We start from the raw sequence: 23,076 nt of genomic DNA, 5'->3' as shown, positions 1-23,076 counted from the left end.
AATTTAATTTTTAAAGGACAATTTTACAGAATTTATATATTTTGTATTCATCCGTTTACAACAAGTCTTCATTGATGTTATTAAGAGTAATCTCAAAACTAGAGGTCTGATGATGCAGAAAATATTGACCTTAATTAAAAAAGAAAAAACTCGTTACAAAAGTAACACAGTGAAGTGTATTGTAAGCTTTTTTTCGTTTAAAAACTTTTTTCTGGCGGAAAGAAATCCATTCGATGAATTTTCTTTTTCAACAAGCCACACATATGATAGTTTATGGATTATCCCATTGCATAGCAAAGGTGTATGATATGGGAGCATGGATTCGGCGATTAATTATGCAGAACAAGACTGCGTCTTGAACTTGAGATTCTGACCATTCAGCGGGCGCCTTTTATGGGGTCTTCGGTAACCCGTTGTATTATAAACGTGGTAGCTAAATTTACCAATCAACAGTTTAGTCCACGTTTCTGATAGAAATGACGTCACATTTCTAAAGTCGACTCCGATCATTGGCTGGCGCGGAACGGGGGGGGGGGGGGGGGGGGGGCAGGGGACACTTGCCTCCCCCAGATTTTCCCAGGCCAACAGAAGTACCCCTCTAGTGTGACCCCTCGAGATGAAAACAAAACTGCCCCTCAAACGCACACGTATAAAACATATGATCGCACTACAAATAGATTGTCTCCGCTCTTGTAATGTATAACTGCCCCTCAAAAACACAAGTGCCCCTCTCGCATTAACAAGATTGTACACCTTCTCGAGATGGAAAACTATACCCCTCGAAGGCACAAATACCCCTCTCGCAGTAATAAAATAATATTGTGTCCCTCTCGAGATGGAAAATTGGCCATCAGAACAATAGTACACCCCTCGCGATAACTTATCGAGATGGAAAACTGCCCCTCGAAAGCACAACTAGTGCCCCGCTCGCAACATTTGAATTGTGCCCCCTCTCGAGATGGAAAACTGGCCCCTAAAATTAATAGTGCTCTTCACGCGAATAAAATGGTCACTGAATTGGCCATCAAAAACAACAGTGCCCTCTCGCGATAAACAAAGATCTCTCTACATAAAAGAGACATAAAGAGCAAGATGGACAACGTATTCCTCGTCAAAAAGATTTATAGCAAAATGAACGGGATCATATTCCGTCCTCCACTTTCACACCGACGGAAGGTGCCCCTTTTTTGGTGTTGCTCCCCCCCCCCCGTTTGAAAAGCGTTCCGCCGGCCCTGACTCAGACTAATGTACAGACTAATGTAGGCCAGCTTTCCTGAAAAACGTGTAGGCGCGGCTATCGGCACTTTCAGCAACTCGGATTGTTCCTTACGGTGATATAGCGCCCCCAGCGGTTGTCAAAGTTTTGATATCGAAAGTCTTCAACCAAAAACATCCACGATAAGCATTTTTGTATAGTCAGAATTATGACAATTTCACCCATTTAACTTGGACTGACGAAGGATGATAGGCTCTTCAAAATTACAATATAAACGAAACATAAATTCAGAGAATATCAAAATAAGAATACATGAAAAACAAAAGTCGGCTCCAATCAGGCACAAAAAATTATATTTATCCAATGGAAAAGGGAAAAATAATATATGAATCAGAATCGAAAGGTGAATAAGTTCATATTTCAAATATATTTATTTCTTTACACATGCATGACATTCTGACTAATAGCTTGATGCCGAGTTTATTGGAAATCGGACAGTGTGATGTTACAAAGGGGTAGTTATACATTAATTTCAACAGATTCTAAATTCAGCGTTCTTCATTGAGAAGAATCGCTGCCGGCACATAATTTAGTGTTGACATTAAGTCTTTCCAAAAGATTCAGGAAGTAGTGATACGGATAAGTCTATAATCCGCCGGGTTGCGATTATTTGTGTTAATAGATATTAATGAATGAAAGGTTTGCGGAAACACCATGTGCGAATAATTTCTCAACTAAGAGAATGGTTCTGAAAAGAACATCTGAAAAGAACGTAAACCTCTGGTTCTTTTCAGAACCATTCTCTTAGTTTGAAGAATTATTCGCACATGGTGTTACCGCAAACCTTTTATTCATCAGTATCTCCACCATGCAAAGCCTCAAATCTTACTTAATAGATATTGCGCTTTAGTCCAAGAAAACCAACTACAAATTTAAGGTAATTTTTTTTTCAAATGCTGAGACATTTCTTAAAATGAAATAAACAGTCTAAATCATTTTAGATGCTGTAAAAAAACCTTCACCGACTTCCTAGAGCAAAAACCAAACCAAAAATCTAGTAAAACAAGCCTTCACTACGGAAAGGTATTGCAAGAGTGTACACAAACAGTGACAAACTCAGAAACAGCCAAACTCCCCCCCCCCAAGGCCTAGCTGTTTTCAGCATCCACACAAACACCACATACTAAGATGTCAGTTACACATTCACAAATAATGCCAAATCATTTAAATTACATCAATTCAAATTATAACACAAAATTAAAAATACTAACATTGATAGGATCAAGTCTGTTGACATTAACTGTTGTGTCCTATACCATCAATGGCCACAACCAAAGACCATGCATTCAAAACAAAAGGCACCTTAACATTCTAGACTTGGCACTTACAAAAACGCACTACACCTCTTGGTACAATTTGAATTTCTGTTCCAAGATCAGGGCAATTGCCCTCTGTCTGCAAGTTAGCCACGCCCCTCAGACAATCCTATGGAATTTTGTATGTTCACTTTTGTTTGTCTCAGATTTGAGCGTTCCGAATCCATTTGTATATCATGTAATTGGATAATAAGTCACAGGCTGCGCTGACGCGATTGGACCGATCCAGTAAGCTCCGCCCACTGCGCACGTGGGCAAATTAACACGTGCTCCTCTCCAATGCCACGCTGCATTTTTCTTCCGCGCGCATCATACGCGCGTGCACGCATGTCGGACTTTTGTGCGCGCATGTCGGACATAAATCACTGCTGTGATTGGTCAGAACACCATGGGGCGATGCTTACTGCACCCGATTTCACGAAGCGCTGCGACGCGTCGCAACTCGAGTTACGACGTGTAACACGTCGCAACTCGCGACGCGTCGTATCTTCAATTTCACGAAAGTTGCGATGTGTTGAACGCGTCGTAAGTTCCTTGACAACGGCTTAAAACACGTCGCAAGTTAAGACGTGTCTAGCGGTCGTCGCAAAATAAGAAGAGTCATTTCTAAGCCAGTTTTATGCCATAAACATTACATTAACGAGATTATTATACCGAGGCAATGTGTGTAAAGTGATAAATAGAAAATTCATTGAATAATTATGAATTAGACCGGAATATTAGAATTGAAATTTCAAAGTAGCTATACAGTCCAATGAGAGTTTGTTTTCCTTCAAAATTGCATCGCACGGCTGCCATTTTGTTTTACGTTTTAACAAATTTCGAGCTGAGATCCGACGACTCTTTGTTGAATATCAGACGACTATTTACTGTACGCTGACTATATACATAAAACAGTCACCGAGTTGTGCTATAAATACACCTACGACGCGTCGCACTTACGACGTGTTTTGTGAAATGGATCGCAGGACGCGTCGCAGCTGCGACGCATCGTAGAGATACGACGCGTCGCATCGCTGCGATGCATCGTAAGTTACGAAGAGTTTGATGAAATCGGGTGCGATCGGTCGATTGAAGATAGAAGCAAGTAATAACCAAGTATAGACGAATCCACGAAAAAATCAATGCACACAGAAATGGCCCCTTCCATGGAGAAATCGTTGTGAACGCTATTGCACAAAGTGCCTCGAGATGAATCTGAACAATAGCTAGCCCAATGCTTTCGCCATTGAAGGGGGCCTTCGTGATAGAATTGATAGCATTCCTGAATTTGTCCATAGCTGAGATCTTATGTCACAACATGCAGTACTAAACTGACAAAATCACGATGTCAACTGTGATTTTTAGGCCAAGTACTTAAAGGGAATATACATTTGCAAACATAAAACAAAGCATCCTGCAAAATTGTGGCGCCTAGTGTGCTGACACTTCAAGAATAGTGTCATTTTTGTATCAATTTCCAATGATGGTCAGCCGACCAGCGTTTGAAAAAACTGCCTTTTTTCCAATACTGCCCCCAGTTTACCATATTTAATTATTCCGCATTTTGTTTGAAATCAGTTACACACCTATGATCGGATTCAAGCCAGCTAGACTGGTTCCCTGACCTTACAAGTTCCTGACATCAATAAATTGCTCTGTTTCATCTTAAGTGGGGTTGGGGAACCAGACTACAAGAACATGATTGTTTTTCTTGGTTTTTCCAGCATCTATGAGCACAAAACTTCAAACAAGTCAGTGTAACAATATTTGCTACAAAATACTAACCCCCAAATCCATCCATTTCTGAAAACTACAGCAAAAGCAAATGTTATATATTCCCTTTAAGTTATCTGAAATTATGGCTGGACTTTAGCTGGCGCTAACACACATGTGTTAATACACGTCTCCTTCCATAGGCAAATTTGTCATTGTTGAATGTAACTGAGTAACTCTGACGCAGCCTTACATAATTATGTTCACATTCTATAATGTACATGACATGGTTTTCAACACTGAAATCTGCTGATCCTGATAAATTCTGGACTATCATACTCCATGCCTCAAGCTGCTCTAAATGACTTTGGTGGGGCACCCAGAGGGCATAAAAGCAGAGTTGTGGGTTCGAATCCAGCAAAAGTCAAATTTCTCACCGAAGCACCATTATAAACTTCTCAAAGTCAAACATTAACAATCAAGTACATATTTGTAGTTCATAAATGTGTCTAGCCTTCCAAAATATTACTCCACTTTTGGTGGAACAATTGATGAGAGAAAGTTCTAAATTTCTTGCCTGAATAGAGACTGACTGGCTATTTACAACCTATTTTCACTGACATTTTCAGAGAGGTAGTCACATCCCGATGTTCGAGCAAGTGGCAAAAAGTGCGGAATTTAATGAGGTTTCATGTATGTAAATTTTAATTCTTGGCTGTCATGGTTACTTAATTGTTAGCACAGTTTCCTTGAGTTAATAAAACATATTATTTTTAAAATACAAGCTTATAAGGTCCACACCTATACATGTAATGCATGGCATGTCCAGAATAACTCTTACTATTTCTACAATTTTTTTTACAGATGAAATTGCAACTTCCAATAGCTGACAAATTTACTTAGAATTCCAGGAAAATATTATTTTGTTTTTGGAAGCTGCACAAGAAGTATAAAGTTTCATTAGTTTTGGATATACTACTTATATTGAAATTACAAATTGAATGAGAATGAACGTATAACGAATACTGGTATGTACGCATTATAAATGCCCCAGACTCCTAGACATCTTATAATTGACAAATCAGAGTAAAAGTTTAGCTTGACAAAATATACTTTGAAGTCTTTTAATTTGTTGACCATTACGCAAAGACAAAAATACACGCTGAAAAAAAAATAGAATAAATAAAATTCAAGCATCGTTGGGTTTCCAAGGTTTGTTTTGAGAGACAAACCTCTTCAGTCTCCGACATCGCTGTCTCGGTCGCCAAGCAACCAAGTGATGTAGAAGCCCAAGGCAAGCAACGCCGTGCCGAGGAGGTCACCGATGGCGGTCAGGTAAGGGATGGAGAAATTATCGGGATCCTTGGACATCTTCCAGAGAAGATGGACAAGCCAGTTGGCTGTGAAAAGAAGGAAGCCCACCTGGGGAACGAGGAGTCACGACATATGGTTAAGTTATTGTTTGGTAAATCAAACTAGGTTTTGCCCTCAAACTGGGTTTTGCCCTTCACCGATGTTTTATTGTTTTGTGGTATTATTATCGTTTTATTTTTTGGTAATGAAATCAAGGATGCCAGGCACTGTAGCTCACAAGCCTACTAAAGTTGTGTTCCCCATTCGCTTCAACAAATTCAATTTTCGCAATTTTCAAATTTGAAAAGGCATGGGAAATGCAACCAGAACAGGCGCGGATCCAGAGGGGGGTTTGGGGGTCAAAAAACCCCCCCAGCTCTGTAAAAAAAAAAAAAAAATCATACAAATTCCTAAAAAAATAAGTCGAACCCCCCCCCCCCCCCCAATGGTACATGGGTTCGAACCCTGCCAGGAACATGGTGTTTGTGCCCTTGGGCAAGACACTTAACAATTGACTCTTTCCACCCAGGAGTATAAATGGGTACCTGTGATGGTAGAGGCCATATGTGCGCTGACATAGGCTGCCGCTTGGTCTCGTGGCCTGATGAACGGGGAATAATTGTAAAGCACATTGAGATTGATGATATGATGGAAAGCGCTATTGTAAAGGGATGGGGATTGTAAAATCAACGATAAGAAAAATTCCTGACTCCAAACTGACCTGAATCAATGCCACAGTTAGATACATGATGGTGACTCGGACAGTAATGGAGGTGTGTCCAGCCTTGACCATTGAGATGAAGAATAAGAAGATCAGTTGACCAGGAATGACCATCAGGAACAGGACACGAGAGGATCGGGAATGCTCATCTGTGTGTGGGGAAAAGAAAATGTCAAGATTTGCCTGATTATTAATATTCGTATGATGGAATCTTTATGTCAGGAAGAAATTCTATCGTACATAATATTGCTTGATTGCAGCGCCTGCTTCTACATATATTCTAGAATCTAACCAACAAGCCAGCAAGCTTAGGCGAAGTTCGGGCAAGGACCATTAGTCGACCAGTGATTGATTTGTGACGTACCTTAGGCCTGCGCACTGATAGCAACGTGGGAACGTCTCTAGTCAAACGCTGGTCAAAATGTCGTCACAAAACTTCTGGATCCTGGCTCTCTGCTAGCATTATGAATGCGCGCGGCTATTGGTTACCAATGAAGCAACCAACCCCAGTAGGTTGGTTCCAAATAGTCGACTAGCGTAGTCAACCACCGTCGACTAGACAGAGTTCGGGCAAACGTTAGTTAACCATTGGTCAACTACAATCCTTGTGCGAACTTGGCCTTAGTAGTTGAATGGTTATGATTACTAAGGTCATGGGTTCGAGTCTCACCCGGGCAATCTTGTGATTTTTTCTTGAAACTCTTAGACTGCACGAGTATAAGGTGCTTATGAAAATTATGTCGATGAAGGGCAAAATCCAAAATTCGCCTGACTTTTTAAAGGCACATAGGATCATTTGCTGTTCATGCATTTTGTTTGTTTCCAATAATAACACCACTCAAAATCTAGAGAAAATTGTTCAAAACCTAACCTGTTGAAATTGCAGCTCAGTGGATATTACATGTTTCGAGAAAACATTGAAAACCATGCACAACCTTATGATCATGAAACACAATTTTGTCAACAGCACTCTGTTATTTCCAAAAATCAGTCTTTTGACTGATCGTTGGAAATCACCTACACCTCTTGATTTCTTCTAAATGACAGCAAGCCAGACTGAATAATTTAACCGAGTGTTTAGTACCAGTACAATCTCACCCTAACCCTGCTCAATCCTACAGGATCCAACTATTTCACATACCCGCTGGGTCCTAATAATAATAATACCGAAGTCTTATATAGCGCACGTATCTACCAACAATTAGGTACTCAAGGCGCTGGAAATTATGTCTATTATTAAAGACAGGTAAATGAAGTACATGAGAAATATGAGAACAATTATGTAGCACCTTTATAATGGTTTACAAGGTGCTGCGGCGCCAGAAACACCGGGGCAAACCCCTTCTCTTAGCGATAAGTGTTACTGGGTTCTTTAACGTGCATTACACAACACACGGGACCTACGGCTTCACGTCCCATCCGAAGGACGAAGCAACAATGGTAAAGCGCCATGCTCAGGAGCGCAAGCACCATGTTCCCACGATCAGGATTCGAACCCATGTACCACGGCAAACGAGTCGAACACCATAACTACTGGACCACAGCAGTTAACCCCTTGTACATATTCCTATTGAAATCTGTTGGATTCAGCAGGCGACTGACAACATTCTGTCAGATTCTGTTTGGGTTACGGTAAACAACGTCAAGTTGGACTCTGTTGAATCCAGCAGACAACAGAAACGTAAGGTATAGTTGGATTCTGTTGGATTGAGCAGGCCAGTCATTTTATATTTTCAGATACCAATAACTTGGCCAGTTGGATTGGATGGGACTGTGTTAGATTGAGTAGGAAACTCATATTAGTAACCGCCGGACTCTGTTGGAATTATCAGGGTAGTCCTGGGGAACTACTAAAGGGTTAGGGTTTTTAATCCAAATAATTTTTTTTATAATAATCGGTAGGTTACTTTTGGGATAAAAGCAAATGATCCTATATGCCTTTAAACTGTGTTTGGACTCACATTTTTTTTCAGAACTCACCTGAACCAAAAAACACTTTGAATGGGTTAAGGCACACTCCCAGTCTGCCCTCAGGCAGCACACCGGGCTGGCCCAGACGGTGTAGCTGTGTGGATATTCTACTCGCTTGGACGGCAACTAGGTTACCGCCGACACCGTTGATGACTGGACTGAAGACAGCGACACCGGCGTTCTGTCGGATGGCAACGTCTAGGACTAGACCACCGCAGCTGATGTGGGATGACAAATGGGGAAGTAATTCAGCGTCAAGTTTGGAAACTAATTCAATTTGTAAACAGCTTGAATACGTAAGCTTAAGGACAAGAATACAGCAAAACTATTTGGTGTCTTTTAAACAAAATCAACTGATTTGTTGCTGGTTTCCACTGAATCTCTCATCCCTTGGGACACTTCACTTGTCCCTTTGAGAAAGCAGCAATGAATGAGAAGCCTTGTCTTAAACATCCAGCCAGTGAAAAATCCTCTGTTTTGTTCAGGTTGCTTTGATGGCACATGACATGTACCAATTTACATTGAAAATAAGCAACATGTGAATAGCAGTATGTACACAACTGACTGCTTACTGAATGTGCAGAAGCGTACATACAGGGCGAGTAAAAAAACTAAACTCAAATGTCAGGACTATTGTTTTAGTGAAGTTCTGCATGTAGCACTTTCAAAATCTAGGATATGAAAGCCCAATTCATAAGCTTTCTTTTAGTACAAGAATCACTCAAATCACTCATGTACTTTTCAAGTTACGAAATTTTAAACACAACCACCGTTTTAAAGTTCTGTCCACGGATCACAAAAAAAGTGTGCGTTCTTTCAGCAAAACGGAAACAATGCACACACATCCCTATGTAATTTGTTTTCGTTTTGCTGAAAGAACACTTACCTTTTTGTGATTCGTGGACAGAACTTTAAAACGGTGGTTGTGTTTAAAATTCCGTAACTTGAAAAGTACATGAGTGATTTGAATAATGTTTGTACTAAAAGAAAGATTATGAATTGGGCTTTCATATCCTAGATTTTGAAGGTGCTACATGCAGAACTTCACTAAAACAATAGTCCCAACATTTTTTTTATTTTTTTTTACTCACCCTGTAGTGCATCATTTAACATTTCCATTATAATAGTAAGTACAGTCTGTCACAAGCCATTATGGCCCATCAACCAGGCGGGCGTTTATCTCCGGTTTCAGTGGCATGAAACGAATGAGAACCTTTTTATTCCCCCTGGGCGGGATGCTAGTCCATCGCAGGCCACTCCCCAGCTAATGCCAGTACCCAGTGGAGAGAGGCAAGTGGCGCGTAGTGGCTTGCCCAAGGACACAACATACAACCAGCAGCAGGATTTGAACCCTCTGACCATGAGTCACGAACCCCAACCACTAGGCCACACTGCCCCATTTTCCATTATACTGCCCACACATAACAGCGACATTTTACATCACCACTGTTAGTCAATGCACCCTGCGCATGGAGCACGCCCTCAACTGGTACGCACCTGCTAATCATCATGGCAATGATGACCGGACTCCAGCCGTGGTACAGCACGTCGTGGGTGTATTTATTGCGATGGGCCAACCATACCCATAGAGGTACTAAGAGTAGGAAGAACGCAATGATGCTGGGCGCCAGCCAAAGTCGCCTGGCACTCTCATCTTCACCTGAGTCAAACGAACCAATCAGAAGCTCATATCAAATTAATATCAAAATAATAATGATTACGCATAATGGGTCACTAGGGAGACATAATCACCCCATCACTGGTTCATATTTTACACCATTGCTGTTAGACTGTAACGTTACTCGCACACATATTCCATTCTATAATTGGTCACATGATGGTCAGTCACATGATGACCAGTCACATGATGACAAAATGGCAGCCGTCAATTTTGAATCATGTGACTTTCTTTGTTAATCTGATTATTAACATAAATATTGCATCCGGTGAAAATCAGAGTGCTGCCTGCACATCTTTCCTGTGTCATTGGATCTTGTGAAATGAGATTAAAAAAAATCAAACATGTTTGATTTCACCCGGTCGCCCTGTATATGGTCAGATCAGTCCGAATTTTCGGTGCACACCTCTATACGATGGCTCGATGATTCCGTGAACCGGTAAAATCGGAACGGTGTGCGCCCGGCTTTAGACTTCTGACTATCAACCTCTGATAAAGACTTTGACAAAAACGGCCTCAGGAGAATTTCACGGGGGCTGCTAAACAGAAAGTTGTGCTCGGCAAGTTTACGTGCTAAGTATGAATCAGCAGGGAACCTGTCACATGCCATAAGCATTGTATGAAATGAGGCTGGTAACCGTTTTTATGCTAGGCAAATAATTTGAGCAAATGTTCTGCTTAGCACATGTCATGTCTCTGCTTACCGTTAGCGCAAAATCCCTGCTTACTGTAGCAGAAAATTCCATGCTTACGGTCAGCTTATTTCTCAGATTAGCGAGGAATTTTGGCTTATTCGCATGCGTACTTCCTCACATAATATTTCTGCTAGCGCTCCTAGCACAGAATGGTAATCGTAAACGTGAAATTCTGTGGTTAGCAGAGCTATGAAATTGGGCCCAGGTCCACAAAAATTGACCTCAACGAAACCTAATGTTGTGGTTGTGTTAAACTCAGTCCAACTTTTCCTACCAATAGAAAACTTTGACCCTTCCTGGGTGTACTTGTTCTACATAACCACCGAGGACCGACACACAAAGGGAGAACAACAGATCCTTTCAGTCCTCTGGAGTTGGGTCTTTTGTTGAAAACAGTCCTCAGTGGCTGGTTCGTGTGCTTAGTCTACGGGAGAGTGTTATATTTCAGAGACAAAGGAAAACACAAAGCATTGTCCTCGGGAGTATAGTGAAACAAGAGTGCATATTTTTACCTATTGCCCTGTATAGCAGACTGGTGATCCATGAGAGTAAGGCAAGCGTTGTGAGATCGCCCAGGCTGGCTGCTATGGGTGTAGCCACATTGTCGGGATTTATGTGACACTTTTTGGATAGAAGTACGACAGCTACCATTATAGAACCTGTGTAAGTGAAACAAAGAGAAGGGGAATGGCCAGGTGAGTGTTCATGTTGCTAATCTGTAAACCCGTCCCCTAACCCTGCTAGACGCAACACAGTGCATCTGGTGGAAAAGTCTGGTGCACTTTGATGCATTCAACTACCAACATCAGTGCATAAACGGCCACTCCCGAGACAATGAGAGCTAGTCTTATGGAACAATGCCACAGTTGTATCCTGCTGCATTCAGTGACCACAGACTCTGCGGCAGTTTGGCCTTGAGACTTTGGCCTGATGGATCGCTTGGGTCGGCTGGCCGGATCGAGTCTCAGATCTAAAACACGCCTATCTGGCATACAACTGGGAATTTTGAAAATCGAGGAAACTCTAAACCACACAAGACTTTGTACAGTGTTTTTCAATTTGTAATGGCATTCATGAGAAGAAAAACACGAGGAAATCAGCGGATCCGAGGAAAAGTTGCATGCCTGCTATCAGCTGTACGATAGTGAGACTTCAACCGGAAATGCTTGTCTGAACCAGTCAGGAACACTGGCTAACATTGCCAGATATTGTCACACGGAGTTCATCTTCAAAATTTGCCATCTTGATATTGCTTTTTCAATACGCGAGTACCACTGCCCAATTTGCTCCTCTGATGTGACTTGAAATTTATGATTATTGCAATGCATTGTGGACTAATGCCTGTGACACGCACAAACTCTGGACTTTAATACTACTTTGAATGACACAGTGAAGAGGTGTACATGTAGCGTTATAGACAGACAGCTAAACTAACAGACAGACACACTGGTCCCCCTGCACTTACCCAGAATCCCGCTGGCTAGGGACGCAGTGACCATGCTGCTCGCACACAGCAGCAGAATGTGATAAATATTAATCTCTCCGTCTGGAATGTAGCCCATGATAGCGGCGGCGATCGAAGCCAAGAAACCGACCACCAGTGCCTGACACTGAGATATAACAAATAAATCAACAAATCACTGGATAAATGTCATGTGTCCTTTCAAAACAGAATCTTCTGATCAAGAAGTAGGGTTTTTAGCTACATGTATTGTTAAAAAAGAGTCGAGATTCTCTCTTTTTTTGAACATTCGCACGGCAAATTATGTCAATTTGAAGTTGTTGATTTTATAAAAAGATGAAGACAGAGAAATTGCGTGTTCAAGTTTTGGAATAAGCATTTCTTGACCTGATACGCCTCTATAAATCCTCCAGAAAGATTACCTAGAAAGGCGAAATTACATATATTACATATGACGAATTAATTTCCAAAATGTCACATATCCATTTCAAAAAGGTGAGATGCTTTCACAGCTTCATGGTTATTAAAACTTTCAGAACATACACAGCAGTGTGTTTAACTGTGGAACAGTTGTCCAAAGTGACTTGGGGCAACCAGTAGAGGGTGGTTGCATTTTTAAAACAAAGTCTTCATAATATGTAAGATCACAAATTTCCCCAAAACAAAAAAGGATAATCTTCACAACATTTTTAGTTCATTTCTCCAAAATGTACAGCTCTGCCCAGAATGGTCTGGCTTTAACAGAACCTGTCACAAATTTGTTGACTTTGAAGGATGTCAAAACATGACTTTGTTCCCCTTGCGCCCCTTGAACAAAGACACTGACAAGCTGGGTAACGGCATTAGTTGGTAGAGCACTGGAACGGCAATCTGGACGTCGCAGGTTCAAACCCCACTCCAGGCAATTTCTTCGTTCAAGTTATTTAATGCATCTTATCAAATTTGCCTTAAGAGGTTTATGTGATGAAAAAAAGCTCTCTATTCTTTGTGACTATTTTGTGATATTTGACCAATTTTAAGAAGCCTGTCGTCAAGTTGCTGCTTTATGTGTCCACGTACCTGTGTGAGTGCCATGTTACCACCAATCATTCGCCACTGATCTTTTTTATCCATTTTACCCAGATTCACCTGGAAAAAAGAAAGAAAAGAAAGTTACCTCTAATCACATCGTTTGTTGAAAAGTATTTGACTAGTTTAGTCTGCTTTGAACAGCGCCCTCGTTAGTCCGGAAAGAAATTCCTGGCTACCTTCCAACATGGAATGATCTGTCCACAACTTTGTAGTCACCCCCCATTCAAATTTGTCTAGCAACGCCCCTTGATGGTTACCTGCTACAAATTGACGTGTCATGCATTCAAAGTCTTGCACAAGTTATGTTGTTGTACTGTCACTTCGTGGTGTAACTTATGATATCAGTGATTAGTGATGCAAATGAAATTATTGTTATCTTACCGCTGTGGAAAGTCGTGATGCTAGCGTCATTTCTAGATTCCCCTTTAATCCAAGCAAGGCAGGCACCAAGATGAAGACTTCAGTCACGACCGTATAGACAGGCCAATGCTACAGATAATACATACAATAAAGATATGATCAAGAGCAATGATACAATTTTTAAAAATGAAAACGCAAAACTGTTAAGTAAAACAGACAGTTTCTCGTCTCTGCCCACCTCCAATTTTCTCCTTTTTTTTTCTTTTAAATTGAATCGTGTATTTTGTCTTTTTATTTACTTCAAGCAAAATTGTAGCTATGTATGCAAGTTCAAATCTATAATTAAAAATAGTGACCGCTTCTTTGGAAACAAACTTATCAGCAAAAGATTCAAGAAAATGGAAGAATATATCCACCATCTTGAGAAATCTGCATCTTTTGGAGAAAAGGTCAACTCCTCCCTTGCTTAAAAAAGCCCGGACTTCAATGTACATGAAGTTTTCTTTTCATTTTAACGGTATTTCATGTACAGGAGTCAGAAGGATTTGTACCCAAGTTCACCATTTTTTTGGTGGCATATAGAGTATATTGAGGAAAAAAACTGAGTGTTTCATATTATACACATACTGAGTGGCTCTTGCTCAGAGTGAAATGGGAGGAATATCATCGCAAGGTAAAATCTAGACTTTTCCAAACACGAGGCGAAATCGAGTGAACTGGAAAAGTCCAGATTTTACCGAGCGATAATATTCCTCCATTTCACAATTTAAAGCCACTTGAAATATAGATCCATGTCATTTGATATATTTGAACTTTTATTTCAATACAAACTTGCTGGAAAATGTATTTCTCTCTTCCAAACCACCCCTTCACGAAAATGTTTGAACCCAACTCTGTAGCGCTGGCTCTTTGGAACAATACGTGCTACGCGCAATACTGAATGCACATACTAGCATGCATTTGCACACAAACATGACAAATACCGCGTCATGGAACAAGAATGATCCTAACTGTTCAATAGTATTTCCCATTCCCCATGGGCGAATGGGACTTTTTGAGCCTCGGCGTGAATGGGAGTAATAACGAATGTCACGTGATGTAAGTTCCACCAATCAAATGACAGGGATCTGTATGTCGGTTATATAATAATGGTTATTACCTGGTCTTCCAGAGAAATTTCGAATTTTTCAATTTAGTGGCTGTGGTGAGGAGTTATGCCATTTTCATTGAAGTGGCTTATTTTCCAGTCTGCACACGAAATCAGTTTTGCCTTTTTTAAATATGTCAATAAATTCAAGTGAGTCAGTCACCATGACTAGGTTTTATTTGTTATTACACTGCTTCACATCAGTACACAATTTCATTAAATTTGTTGAACCATTGAACCGTGGTCAGAGTGTTTTCAGCGTGTGTTCTTTGCTAGTGCTTTTCTGGTACAATAAATGAAACTTTCACCAAATATGTCCAAAATACCAGTCTATAACATCTCATTTACACTTGGTTTGATAATTGCTTCATATTTTTAATATTTTCTTTAATTTGGGTCCAGATCATTTTCACTCAACCTGTAATACATTTAGGAAGATACTTAGAAACAGAATATTTTTTGGACACAGAATTTAGTTTATCATCAAATGACAGCAAGCAAGCATATGAAATAACATCAAGTAAGCATATGAAATAACCTCAGTTGGCGTTTGACGCATATGTGTTTACAATACATGACACAGTGCAATGTAAATCTGCTGCTGGAAGGGAATAGTTCTTGTAATACTTTGTGCATATGTATTTTCTACAGTTTTGCAATACCATGTATGCTTCCACGTACGTGTCTTCTTAAATGTCATGTATCCATAATTGATACCAGCAATACTGCATTTTAATAGGTCTAACATGCTGTAAAATACTTTTTGAAGCCAGAAATAACTTAATTATACCAATTTGAACGATGAGATACTTTTGCTGGTACTGATTTAAATGTTATTTCAAAAGAAAATTGGAATAATTGTAATCCAGACTGGCATAAATTGTTAAAAATACATGTAGAGGAAAGAATGCTGCATCCTGACGCAACTGTTTTTCATCATATATTATCTCAATGAAGGTCAGTCACTGCAAAAATGTCGAAAAGACATGAATCTGGGACTGAGAAACATTTCCAATTTTGTTAGAAAATACTTTGAAAATGCACTTGATTCTCCACACACTTTGTACACAACCAAATAAGTGGCGTCTGGATATTAAGTTCTTTCCGAAGTAGAAACAGAGTTATTTATTTTGTTCTGTGAAGAAATGGGTGTGTTCTTAAAAAAACCCCCAAATACACCAGAACGGTTCACTTGATTCAATGCAATGATTGATGCCTCAAAAAACAGGCCAGTGTATTGTGCGAGTTGTGCGTGATATTTCAGCAGTACGCTTGCTTTGAATAATATTTTTCCAGACTATTGGGTGACAAAAGGGTTGGAGAATGACCATGAAAAGTGTAGGCATACATGTAGAGAGTGACTTCGCACATGAAAAATATATACCACCAACCTGACCTCCTCCCTCACTTTTTGAAGTATATTCAAAAAGGTAATTTTTGTTAGCATTTTTTAAAATTGGAGGTGGGGTGGGGTGGGCGGGGGGGGGGGGGGGGGGGGGAGGCATGTAATAATAATAATAACCATATTTATATAGTGCCTTTTCCAAACAATGCAAAGCGCTGGGGGAGATTGCAACCAAAGACAGGTAAATGAAGTATATGAACATTATGAGACCCATTATGTAGCACCTTTTGGCTGCAGCGCATATTGCAGCCACTGCCAGAAACACCGGGGCAAACCTCTTCTCTAAGCAACAAGTGTTACTGGGTTCTTTAGCGTGTGTTACACAACACGGGGGACTTACGACTTTATGTCCCATCTGAAGGACAAAGCAATAATGGTAAAGTGCCTTGCTCAAGGGCACAAGCACCATGTTCCCTCGGTCAGGATTCAAACCCATATGTACCATGGCACACGAGTCGAACACCATAACCATTGGAACACAGCGCCCCACAGTACCCAAAGAGCAAGCCAATATTCCTTTCACTGAGTCTGAGAGCCCAGTGTGTGTGTTGGGGGGGGGGGGGGGGGGGAATACATCGGGTATTGATTTATGCTCCCATGGCGTGAAGTACGCACCATTCTGAGTGTGCACAAGCCTGTATAAACATCAGGTGCTGTATAAAAAATGTACACCATATGTCCAAAAGAAAAAATTGTTAAGTAAGCACTAGAAAGTTGAGAAAAACCTATAATGTTGTTTATTTTGTGAAAAACAATGCAAACATTTGTTTTACCTGGACAAGGTCGAGCACCAGGCCTGCTCCCACGGTTCCAAATCCAGCAATGATAAATGGCAAGAAAACCTGAAGGGTGATGCTGAACGATGATTCCTCTTTGTGTTGGACCACACCCACTTCTTGGTTCCTTGGCCCCTCCCCCTCCTCCTCAGAATGTCTCCGTAGCAGCGGTTCTGTAAAGGAAGTCTCAATCTCTGCATCATCATCGTCGTCGTTAGCGCTGTTCCCAATGGCAACCCTGACCCCTCCCCCCTGGTCCGTGTCTACCCGATGAGCCACGTCGCCGTTCCATTGACGAGTTTGTTCCGTCCCATCAACTTTATCCTCCTTGTTTCGCTGCACTCCTGAGACGTGGTTACTCCCCGTCTCAACATCACCGGACGACGGAAATGTCTCCAGTTCTATTCGAGGCACCATGGTTTCAAAGTCTTCCGTTGCCGTCTTGCCCTGTGTGCGATGTCTTAATGCTGTTCCTAGTTGTCTACTCCCCGGTTTGACCGCAGTAGACGATTTGCCAGTTGGCATTTTGTGAAGGTGTACGGCATGTGTGAACTTATCATGAATAGGCACCGTTAAAAATAGGAAAAAACCTCACTCTTGCTCCACCATCATGTCTTAGGGAAGATGGAGTTCAGCCAGAACTATCTCCAAGCAGGGACAAACACTACAGGTGAAAAATAAAACAAAAAACAAAAATTTATCTGTGGAAAATAAAAATAGGACTTGCTTACCAAATTGTGACTAGCAGATGGTGAGTAAAAATGAGCAAATAATTTAAGGCAATGTAAAAATGCAACAATCACGTTCATATGGTAATTCAGGCTGTACATGTATGAAACTACTACCCCCCCCCCCCCATCGTTATTTACTGTAATCCGGGTAATTTTGACCCCACGAATCACTGACGTAGTCTTCTAAATGTTATGTAAGGTTCTGTGTAACTTTACTAGGACAGAAAATTGAGTGTTTGATACTCACCATACTGTATTAAAGTCACCCATAAATAAATTATGAATGTACATGCACGCACAACCCCAACTTGAAATATCCAGCACACTAGGCTCACGGCATCGGAGATTTAGGAGTAGAGAATCTCTCCATGTCATGAGCCTAGTGTGGTGGATACTTTAAGCTTGTATTTAGCACAACCCATTTTCTGACAAATATTTACTAAACTTTACTGACCTCTTGAAAGAGTCATGGTAGTTGCACAATGACTGTGTTCAGTTAGTTTCGATGAAGGATAGTTGGTCATTCCCACATATTTTTCTATTCCTAGCCTAGTCCGGGTAACTTGGACCCAATTTATCGCCTTTTTAACATTCGGACATGGTCTGGCGTTTGTAAACACAAGTACATTTCAAACGATAATAGGGAAGCGGGATCTAGGGTAGCTCTTCAAGCTAGTTCCTGACTCCCTTTTACCGTTCGAAATGTTTGTTTGTGTTTACAAACGAGATCCAGTCTACTCATTATCATAATCGATGCATCGCGCTCGGTAACGGAATCGCACTCGGGATATGGGGACCATTGAATGTACGCTGGGCATGATGACCACATCGCATCGTTCAAACGTTGACACGAGTCGGAAATTTAACGTGTTCAAGATCGCGGGGGAAGCCCTCGGAATTGAACAGGAAATTTCACTTTTCATCCGGATCGTAAGTAAACTTCAGTACAACCATCTTAATCATCGATGTCTACTTGTACCTCAGGTGGCCTATCTAGTAATTTGGAGGCCGTTTTGAGGGTGAAATCTGATGTTTTTGTTAGGCAATGTTGGGTTTTTTGGTCAAGGGCATATACACATTAGCTTGGACCCTACTATCGCCAGACCATGTCCGAATGTTAAAAAGGCGATAAATTGGGTTCAAGTTACTCGGACTATTTCTAACCATAGTAAATCTGGCGATTATGTAGTTACAGGCCCGGTTTCCTATGAAAGAACAGAATCCAGATTTAATTTATCTGACTTACCAAACTAGTTACACATGTAGTTGGCGATATTATTCAGGATTTAAGAACATGCAGGTATGTCATAGATAGAGGGCAGGGTTTTCAAATTTAGAGGGAAATTTGGGGGTAAAAAATGACGATGACTACGACAAAACGCAACAGGAAAATAAAGATGGCGATCACCACGATGTACCGTGAATGCCCAAGGCACATTGAATCACGCGACACCAATTACAAACTGCGCACGAAAATCGTTTTCGTAATTTCTACCCCAAAAAACTGTTCAAATTACAAAAAAGTGTCATTAGAATTGAGAGAAGTCTGATTTAGGATGAAAAGGTCATTTTTTTTTTATATTAAATACACTCTTGACTCCAATTTGGTAGAAACTAAAGAGGGGCCCGTAACCACACGATCGCCGTAAATCTTACCATTATTGTCTAGCGTTATAGTGTGAGTCACTACTGTCACTTTTTGTCTTGGCTTCGACAGTAAACAAATAATAAATGGACGGAACTTTCAACTAACTAGCTTGCCCAACATTTTAGACACTGTATGTCTTCATTAAAACACGGCTACGTTAATGATATTAAAGTTTACGTGACCTTTATATCACAATACTCTTTGTAAGCACTTATGCTTCCTCTGTATTAGAAAAAAAAGATTATCCCTAACACACCATAACTCCAAACTTACCTGATCGAAGTCAACGCAAGAGTACCAAAGATCACAGACATGACAGAGCGCGTAGGATTTAACACATGCCGTGCCACGTACATACAGTACATGTAGCCTACGTACTAGTGACGTGTACGTGCCATATGGACGTGTGCGGATTCGGAACATGTATGCCAAATGACCCAACCATGTATTTAGTCCCAACTTTAAATGGGCACGCTCACAACACTCCGCAGTTGGGCTGAGCTGACACCACAGCACTGACGGTATCTTGGAATTTTGAACCTGAATGAAATTAAACAAACAAACAAACAAACACACAAACAAACACCCCAACACCCCAACAAACAAACAAGCAAACATGTGTCAAGTGAATGCAGAAGTGCTAACTCGGGTCGTAACGTCACCAGATAAATAAATGTGTCCCAGTGGGAGCTCAACGAATTTAATGGTCAGGCTGCAAGATATTTAGTGATAGCAAGTTTTGTCTCCCATAAAATTTGCGGACAATAATGGGGAGCGAGCAACGTTCCTTGGAGTATTCATCGAGTATGGGTATTCATCGAGATATTCATGATATTGTTTTGTTTTCTTTTTCTTACCCGACGTCTGTTAATAGTTTCGCCCTCTTTAGGTCTTCGAACCACATAATACGCAATGCCTCATTAGCCTGTTCAATGCCAACGGATACAATATAAAAAATGTCAATTAAACAACTTAATTGATATTTGACTTGATATAATAATAATAATAATAATTTGGGAAGCTAATCATCCTTTCTCGCAGCTTTTTCCGGAGGGAGGAAATCCGGAAGGCCCGGAGAAAAAAACCTCGTGGCACAGGAGAGAACCAACGCAAAACTCTACTCACATGCGATCCGCGGCCAGGATTCGAACCGTGGTCACCTTGGTGAGAGGCGAGCGCTTTACGCACAAGCCACCCATGCCATCCAAACTTCAGACTTTAAAATTTGTCGGGAGAATAGATGATTCACTCTCTATCTTCAACTTGTTATGAATCTTAACAGCCAAGAAAATAAATATCATTAATCTATGTGTAGATAAAGTGATATTTGAGCATGCTACTGCTAAGCCCCTCAACCCGACACTGTTTTCAGCATCCCCATCACCATCATCCATTGACGGCGTCAGGCTTTAAAATTTGTCGGGAGAATGATGATTCACTCTCTATCTTCAGCTTGTTATGAATCTTAACAGCCAAGAAAATAAATATGATTAATCTATGTGTAGATAAAGTGTTGGGGAAAAACTGGGGGAGGGGTGGGGGAGGGATAAGGGAGGGGGCAAGGAAACAACATGCCGGCATGCCCCCCACTGCCATCATCACATCATCATCAGCCTGTACGGGCCCACTACTGGGCAAAGGCCCCTCAGTCCCACAGCATGCCACTTTTCCAGGCAATTGTCCCTGTTTCCACCACCACCAGCTCGTCTCTCCTCCATCTAGACAGAGATCTTCCTCTTTACCTTTTGATTATAGTGGTTGCCATTCTGTTGTAAGTCTCCATCTTGTTGTAAGTCCTGCCCATCTCCATTTATTCCTCTTTGCTGTTACCATCACATCATTTACTTTTGTCAGGCACAGGCGTTGCTAGACCATTTTGAAGGGGGGGGGGGGGTGCCATCATGAAATTTGCCGACAAACCGCGTCACGCAAAATGAGTGCAATTGATAATATCCGCCCAAAATATTCCTTTAACTCCATTTCTAAGTTCCTGCACAAAACACAAATATATAAATGGTTAATTATGTTCATTACTTTGAATGGATTACATCAGTGGGATAAGTTCAACTTCAAAAGTAAATCGTCAAAATTTGGCCCTATCATAATGAAAAGCTTTGGAATTAATGTTCGTCGCAAAACTGCGTGTACACGTTCATACGTACCTTGATCAGGCCGCGCCTTTTCCCTGATCCAAGGCTGGGAGCGGGGGTGTTTAAAGTGGAACTTTTTATATGCGAGCGCGGAGCGTGAAGCCGTGAAGGCGTGGGGTTTGCGATCCGGGGGGGGGGGGTGACACCCCCACACCCCCTGCAGCGACGCCCGTGTTGTCAGGTCTCTGATGTGATTTCCTGTACTTGATTCCCATCTGGCCAAACCTCCTTTTAGAACACATTATTTTAATTACGCATCTAAATTAAAAGCTGCCACACTTCAAATCTTCAGTATCCTGAATTCCTGATAATAATTTATGGGCAAGAGATGTTGAACGTTGCTCGTCCGAGCTTTTTACGCCGGCCGTATAATAAGAAGCCCGCCCTCAATGAGCAGTAATGTGCCCGTGCAACGAAGTGCAACAGTACTTGGCTACGACTGGATTTACTACACACGTACGTATGGGAAATGGATTCAGCCGCACAGCGCACTATCGAGCCGTAGCCAAGTAATTCCAACCACGGCCCGATTGCAGTTGGACTGCCCACCGAAGTTGGGATGTTAAACACAGTTGGGCGGTACACTATAAACACCCACGCTCGTCAAGCTTCCCGAACGATTACCTATATCTCGAGAATTTACGATATTGTACGAGAATATGCTTTGAGCAGTGAAATCTCAAGTGAAAGTTTTTTTATCAGCTAAAAAAATTCTGAAAACGAGTAAAGCGTGAAATAAATTAAACGGTTGTAGAGACTGATTTACTGTGGAAAGTTCGCTGTATGTAGGCGGCCTGTGTGTAATAGGTTGTTTTTCGGCATCTTACAAGTGTTTACATTGCTCTTACACATGTATAGTTCTTTTAATTTTCAGGTATTAATGACATAAGTCAACTCTTAATTCCTCCTTCCATGGGTTGTCCCGTAAGAAAATAATGTAGCAAGTAGAAACGACACTGGGTTGAAAATAATATGAAAGTATTTACGCGTATTGTGAATATTAGTTTTGAATATCAGTGTTATTACAGGTACATTTAGTGATTTTATTTTACCAGTAATCCCCAAAATTTATGAAATTGGCTCGTCAGCACCGAGTGATATAAAATATTAATTCGTTAATTTCTTAGAATTGGCCAAACATTAGCATATTATTATCTAAGTAAGAACAATTACAACAATGGCAGTTTAGATATGGATAAATCGTTACAAAATATGTCTCGATACTCAAATAAAAGTTCCCCCAAATATTACCAACACCACCCCAAGTATTTATTTGTAGCGATTAAAATAATTCTGCCAATGACGGAATCTCTTCAACACACTGATGCATTGGTTTGAAAACTCATTAATGAACAGTTATTAAAACGCTTCTCTCTCTGAACCAACTCGGCCCAGACATCTATGATTATTATTTGAGAAAAAGTATGTGTCAGAAAATTCAATGCAATAGTAGGCTATACTTGAATATATTTATTACTTATTGATTAGGCATTATACTTATACAATCACCCAAAACTAAACATTTGCAGTGACGTCGGCCATTTTATAATGGGAACACCTCAATAAAACAATTTTTACACATTCTCCTCGTGCTGCTCACGAGGTGCGGGAATAAATCCCC

General features: G+C 40.8%; 1 protein-coding gene across 1 annotated transcript; it reads right to left on the bottom strand.

Moving 5' to 3' along the window:
* Positions 1 to 4,892: 4,892 nt before the first annotated feature.
* Positions 4,893 to 19,734, bottom strand: LOC119737936 (solute carrier family 41 member 1-like). Its single transcript, XM_038212613.1, has 10 exons — positions 19,579 to 19,734; positions 16,924 to 17,590; positions 13,620 to 13,727; positions 13,227 to 13,295; positions 12,171 to 12,315; positions 11,218 to 11,364; positions 9,830 to 9,992; positions 8,342 to 8,550; positions 6,362 to 6,510; positions 4,893 to 5,709 (listed from the first exon to the last, which is right to left on the bottom strand). The coding sequence occupies exons 2-10, from the start codon at positions 17,449 to 17,451 to the stop codon at positions 5,524 to 5,526; spliced, it is 1,704 nt and encodes a 567-aa protein (XP_038068541.1). The 5' UTR covers positions 17,452 to 17,590; positions 19,579 to 19,734; the 3' UTR covers positions 4,893 to 5,523.
* Positions 19,735 to 23,076: the final 3,342 nt, after the last annotated feature.

Source organism: Patiria miniata, unplaced genomic scaffold (genome assembly GCF_015706575.1).
Source record: "Patiria miniata isolate m_02_andy unplaced genomic scaffold, ASM1570657v1 HiC_scaffold_3, whole genome shotgun sequence".
Taxonomy (NCBI): domain Eukaryota; kingdom Metazoa; phylum Echinodermata; class Asteroidea; order Valvatida; family Asterinidae; genus Patiria; species Patiria miniata.
This window is presented reverse-complemented; position numbering and strand designations above follow the sequence as displayed.

Coding starts and splice junctions, on each gene's coding strand:
- LOC119737936 (XM_038212613.1), bottom strand. CDS start 17,451: ATGCCAACTGGCAAATCGTCTACTGCGGTCAAACCGGGGAGTAGACAA. Junction 11,365..12,170: donor CCTAGCCAGCGGGATTCTGG/GTAAGTGCAGGG, acceptor TCACTTACACAG/GTTCTATAATGGTAGCTGTC. Junction 8,551..9,829: donor ATTGCCATGATGATTAGCAG/GTGCGTACCAGT, acceptor ATCCCACATCAG/CTGCGGTGGTCTAGTCCTAG.